The sequence below is a fragment of the Spea bombifrons genome, chromosome 4 (genome assembly GCF_027358695.1).
Source record: "Spea bombifrons isolate aSpeBom1 chromosome 4, aSpeBom1.2.pri, whole genome shotgun sequence".
Lineage (NCBI taxonomy): Eukaryota > Metazoa > Chordata > Amphibia > Anura > Pelobatidae > Spea > Spea bombifrons.
The window spans coordinates 6,209,676-6,215,663 of NC_071090.1; the positions used below are offsets into that span (position 1 = coordinate 6,209,676).

At 42.4% G+C, this 5,988-nt stretch overlaps 1 protein-coding gene across 1 annotated transcript in view; it reads right to left on the minus strand.

The window, feature by feature from the left end:
• LOC128492909 (NAD-dependent protein deacetylase sirtuin-3-like) overlaps positions 1-5,988 on the minus strand; it is a 20,080-nt gene extending 14,092 nt beyond the window's left edge. Inside the window, exons 1-5 of the mRNA XM_053465669.1 lie at positions 5,763-5,988; positions 5,483-5,665; positions 3,795-4,027; positions 3,146-3,246; positions 2,447-2,608 (exon numbers count right to left, since the gene is read on the minus strand). Coding sequence (XP_053321644.1) covers positions 2,447-2,608; positions 3,146-3,246; positions 3,795-4,027; positions 5,483-5,665; positions 5,763-5,986 — 903 coding nt within the window. The 5' untranslated portion in view covers positions 5,987-5,988. The remainder of the gene's footprint in view (positions 1-2,446; positions 2,609-3,145; positions 3,247-3,794; positions 4,028-5,482; positions 5,666-5,762) is intronic.

Sequence of the window (5,988 nt, forward strand, 5' to 3'; positions counted from 1 at the left end):
TATATCTATATATATATATATATATAATATATATATAATATATATATATAGATATAATATATACATATTATATCTATATATATATATATATATATATATATATATAGATATAATATACTATATATCTATATATATATATAATATATATATAATATATATATAATAAATATAATAATATATATATATATATAATAAATAAATATAAATAATATACCGTATTTGCTCGATTATAAGACGACCCTGATTATAAGACGACCCCCCATAATCAAAATATTAATTTAGGAAAAAAACAAAAGCCTGAATATAAGACTAGCCATAGGAAAAAAGTTTTACTAGTAAATATTAATTCATTTAAACTAATTTTCATAGTTAATAAAAGCTATGATTGAGAAAAATATATATTTTTTATTTCCTTTTATTTGCCAACCTGCCCCCCCCCAGTTATGCACATCTGCCCCAGGCTTGGCACTCTGCCCCCAGAAATGCCTTATACCCCCCTATTTGCCACTCTGCCCCATGATGTGCCTTTTAACCCTCTATATGCCACTGTGCACCATGATATGCCTTTTAACCCCCTATATGCCCCTCTGCCCCATGATATGCCTTTTAACCCCCTATATGCCAGAGTGGCATATAGGGGGTTAAAAGGCATATCATGGGGCTGAGTGGCATTTAGGGGGTTAAAAGGCATTTCTGGAGGTATATGTATATATATATATATATATATATATGCTAATATATGCTAACAGCAATCACACTCCTATCAAGCCAAGGCAGCCAGTACATGCTGGAACCTGGGGATGATAGTTGTGTGATTACAGCCTCCCTATGCCATGCTACCACCACCACCCCCCTTACACATCCATGCTATCACACACACCCTCATCCACAAACATTTAAATACTCATTCATTCCATTAATCACACATACTTCACACATTAATCACAAAAACCCTCTCCCACCCCCTTACCTGAACTGCAGATCTTCCACTCGCAGACTTCTACAGGGGCCCGGCTGTGCGAGCAACTTCTCTGGCCCCGCCCCCAGAGGAGGGGGGGTTAGAGTTACGTGAGGACTGTGCTAGCTTCCTGTTCTCCTGCTGCTAGTGGCACAGACGCAGCTCGCGACCAAAGCCCGGTAAGCAGCACAGCCCCAGTAGAATGAGGTCTGATTAGAAGACGACCTCGATTATAAGACGAGGGTTATTTTTCAGAGCATTTGCTCTGGAAAAAACCTTGTCTTATAATCGAGCAAATACGGTATATATATTAATGTATATTAATATTGTTATTGTTCACATGTGAACTCAGCACTGGAGGCATAGAATCAGGCACACAAATCCCGTATTTGCAAGTATACAATAATAATGCATGGAAACATAGCATTGCAGGTATACATCAACTGGAAATCACATAACACAGCAATAAAGGTAAAAAAAACTACAGGCATAGATAGTAGGGTGCACAACCCAAAGCCAGCCCTGGCGTCCACACTGCCCCCTCTCCCTCCCTTCTGCCCCATCTACCCCCTTATGCCCTTTGTACCCCCTTCTCACTCGCTTCTCCCTATCCACCCACTCCTAACTATCTACCCTCCCCCTTTGAAGTTCACTTACCTTTCAGGAGTCCTGTGGTGGGAGTGCGAGACCTCTGTCTCCCAGCTCTGCCGCTGTATGGAACAGTATAGAGTGATGGGGGTTATGATGCACTTTGGAGCATAATTATATAATGAAAAAGACATTGGAAATGGTACAGCATAACACCCATCACTCCTTTCCTCCTCTTTGCTCTTCTTCTTCTGTGTCCTTCAGGTTCAGAGGGCACGGACGGCGGTGGGCGCGGCTTCAGTGTTGTGCGCCGGGATCTGACAACAAACCCCGGCGCACAGCAGCAGTTGATCTCCCCAACCGAGCCTGCTCCTCCAGCGGCGGACTTTACTGTCCGTTTCTTGAGGGGTGCCCGGTGCCGGCAAGTTAGGGGCATCCAGTGCAGACCATAACCCCCCCCCCCCGCTAGGTACGCTACTGGTGCAGACCTAAAAATATGGACTCTGCATAATGTTTTCTTCATTGGAGAGAGGGCTGTATATTCTAAACTATAAAGATAACACTGGCTTAGTCATTTAAATCAACTTGAGTATACCGCCAGCGCCGTATACAGTAATGTCAGTTGGCATTGACAACCGACAGCCTTTATCTGCAGACCTGGAGGCCACCATTGTTGTCAGTCATGTGATATTTGGGGTGACTTTCCCGGCTCAAACACCACACTGAGCTGATGCTTTATGGTAATGCTAATGAAGTCCATTCCTCCTTAGACTTTCAATAGAGTGTCAGGCTAGGTGATTAAGACAGAACCATTCTATTATTTATCACAAGTCAGGGCATTTATCTAGTAGATCTGCCAAGAGAGCTGGAACACATCCAAAATAGCCAAACCACACTTACTTCTAATGATGTCCCCATAACAATCAGCAGATCTGCCTTGGGAAAGTCTTTTGTGGATTTACTGAAGCATTTCGGAAGGTCTTCTCCGAAGAAAACAATGTCTGGTTTAACAACTCCATAGCAGGTTCCACAGCGAGGAGTCCCACCATTCATGATTAAGTCCTATGTCATAGAACAGGGTCACGCAGAGCAGCTCGAATGAAACAAATATCCTACATTTAAGACGCTTTAAAGCTTCGCTTTTTGCCAAATCTTGAATTTTACACTCTGGTTCAGTAAATAAACCCAAGTAACTGTTTACAAATAATCAATATACATGCATTTAAAAACCCATCTTATGTGTGGGCCAGTAAGTTCTCTCTCCTACTAAGTTGCTGATTGGTTCAGACAGCCTTTGGGTTTAGAAGAAGAGAAAGAACTTTAGGAGAGGAAACCCCGTACATGGTTTCCAAAATTGGCCCTGGATGCCAACCGCACACTTCGTACCTGGTGCCACTTTAGGGCATATTGTTTGCAGTAGTGGATGCGGATCCTCATCTTATGAGTTATACAGGTGTACAGTCATTTATAGGGGCCATCTGCAATCTGTCCTCCACCTTGTGTGCCCAGTACTCTGTATCATCATCATCATCATGGAACCTTTTATTAATCCTAATCAGACATCAAAATTCCCACCCCGAAGAAATAAAATCGCGTTACCTTGGCTTCTTTCGCAGGGAATGGAGTGTAGCAGAGGTGACAAGATGCCGAGGAGAACGTCCCATGAGCCTCTACTATTTTTTGGGGTGGAATTCCTGCAACTTTGATTAAAATAAAAAAGTATCCGGTTAAAAAGCAAAAGAAAAATAGCAGGAAAGGGAAGCTGTCACAGTTTTCAGCTAATAGGTTTAATCCGCGTTTACTGTATAAATGAAACGGGAGTCATGGTGAGACCCAAAAAAAAGACTCCATAAAATTCAGTCATTGCACAAAAACGTGTGCGTTGTGCCAAACCGGCCTTTGCTACATACACAGGATCGTTCCCAGGTTTAGAGCAGGTCCATCCAAGGCCATTAAGGATTATTCACCTCGGCACAGCCTTCATAGCCTAAAATCGGTCAAATGGGTCGGTGGGGGAGATTAGAGATCTCCCCTGTAACCGGGCCATTGAGAAGTGGCACACAAGGGGCCCAATAGCCCAAAACACCAAGGCATAGTCCAGAATCTGTCATTGGGCACCCCCTGTACAGAAAAACTACCCAGTTCGTGAATACACCTGTTCTATAGCAGGGTATTCCGAGGTCCTTTACAAACATTTCCCCAGGAAGGTGGTCACATTTCAGACACATGGAAATAAGAAGGTACTCACGCCTTTCTAGACCATCAATGTTCTGCGTATAACATCTCAACAGAAGTCCTTTGGCATGCAGCAGTTTCACAAAATAATGGACAAAGTTCGGCTTGTATTTTCCTGGGTACAGCTCTTTGGCCAACGTGAAGAAAGGTTGCGGGTTATGGGTGAAGTAGTCAATATCAAAAATGGCTTCAGGGTATGGAATATCGTATTTTTGCAAATTGTCATATAGTCCGGAGCCTGGAGTCCTAATACAAGACAAGGGAAAAAAATTTTAAAACACCCCGATATCAAACCTACACGATGTCAGAACAAGAAAGAAAAAAAAAATTATATATTTATACGCACACACTACCATCTAAAAGTTCTAGCCGTAACCATTGGAACACAGGAGTGATGGGAGTGATAAAGGGCCTCTGTACGCCTATGAAGATATTCCATTAAAAATCAGCCGTTTCCAGCTACAATATTCATTTACAACATTAACCCTGTCTGCGCTGGATTTCTGATCCATTTCATGTTATTTTAAGGGACAAAATGCGCTTTTCTCCCCCCCAAAAAAGTGACCGTAGATTTTAACTTTAGCGTATATTATATATCACATATACACAGAGGTGTATTTACCGCGGGCAGTAAACCCGTAACTGCCCCTCCGCAGTCGGCATCCTGAATGCATTTAAAAGCAGAGGGGGATGTCACAAGGGAGTAAATTATTTTAGTACGATCTTGTGTGAAGACAGGACAGAGATATTTTGCAGGTTAAGGAAAGTTTTAAGGTATGTGGACCCCTATCACATCTATATGGGCTTGATGGACAACCCCGTCTAAATCTATGGGCATTAATATCAAGTCATGACCCCCTCTAATATGCCGCTATAACAGCTTCCACTCTTCTGGGAAGGCTTTCCACAAGAGTTTGGGGAGTTTCTGTAGGAGCATTTGAGGTCAGACACTGATGTTGGACGAGACACCCGGCTTGCAATCTCCGTTCCAGTTCATCCCAAAGGCGTTGGATGGGGTTGAGGTCAAGGCTCTGTACAGCCAGTCAAGTTCTTCCACATCAAACTCATCCAACCGTGTCTTTATGGACCTTGCTTTGTGCGCTGGGGTGCAGTTATGCTGGAATAGAAAAGGGTCTTCCTCTAATCTATCCCTCCTCCACTTTACAGCAGGCACCATGGATTCTGGTAGGTAGTGTTCTCCTGGCACCCGCAAAACCCAGACTCATCCATTAGACTTCCAGCTGCTCAGCCATGGAAACCTATTACATGAAGCTCTCAACGCTTGTGCTGATGTTGCTTCCATGTTTGTGGCCTATGAGCTTCATTTTATACCACCTGTTGGGAAACGATGTGGTGGAACACCTAAATTAAGTAGGAGAGGAGTCCACATACATATAGCGCAGAAACACTTGGCAAGTGACTGGAGAAGAGAGCAGAAACAAGTCTAAGCCAAGCTATTGGGTACAATTTATTAGGGAGCTGGGGATAAAGAAGATGAAAGAATAACCAGTATCTCCAGTGTTAGAGATGTTGAGCTTTCATTGAGTAGGGAAAAGAGACTGAAAGGCCAGGAGAAGAAACGTAGATGAATGAAATTATGCCAAGAGCATCAATTCAACCCAACTGTCAAATGTAGGATGTTTTGTTCCAAGAATGTGCATGGCGGATAGGAAGTTATTCAAAACCCAAAGCTTTTCTTACCTAAAATCTGGTATTCCACTGGGGGTGCTTATGCCAGCACCAGTCATAACAATAATCTGCTTGCAACGATTCTTCAAGATAAGGTCAACAATATCCGACAAGCCCGTGAGTTTCAAAGCACCCCGAGATGGTTTACTTTCTGATATTTTTTTGGTTAGTGAAAATGTCGCCAGTTGACTCTTCCTACAAATATAAGCAAAACATTACAAAAAAAATATAAAATATAATAGCAATAAATAAAGAAAAAAAAATAGAGAAATAGCCAAAAGGTTCTTCTAACCTTTGGTGGTCCTGCTTCTCAGTGACTGAGAGTCGATTAATATTTTTTGCTAAGAGTTCTTCAGGAGTCACAGCATCAGATATGGAAGACTTGGTGGATCTTGTTTTTTGTCCCCTTGTCTTGGGGGCCGACAGGTTGGACAGGTTGTTCAACTCTGACTTCTTAAACTTATCACACTCTGTGGATACTTTTGGAGATTGGATGGCAGAGGCAATACGTTTCATGG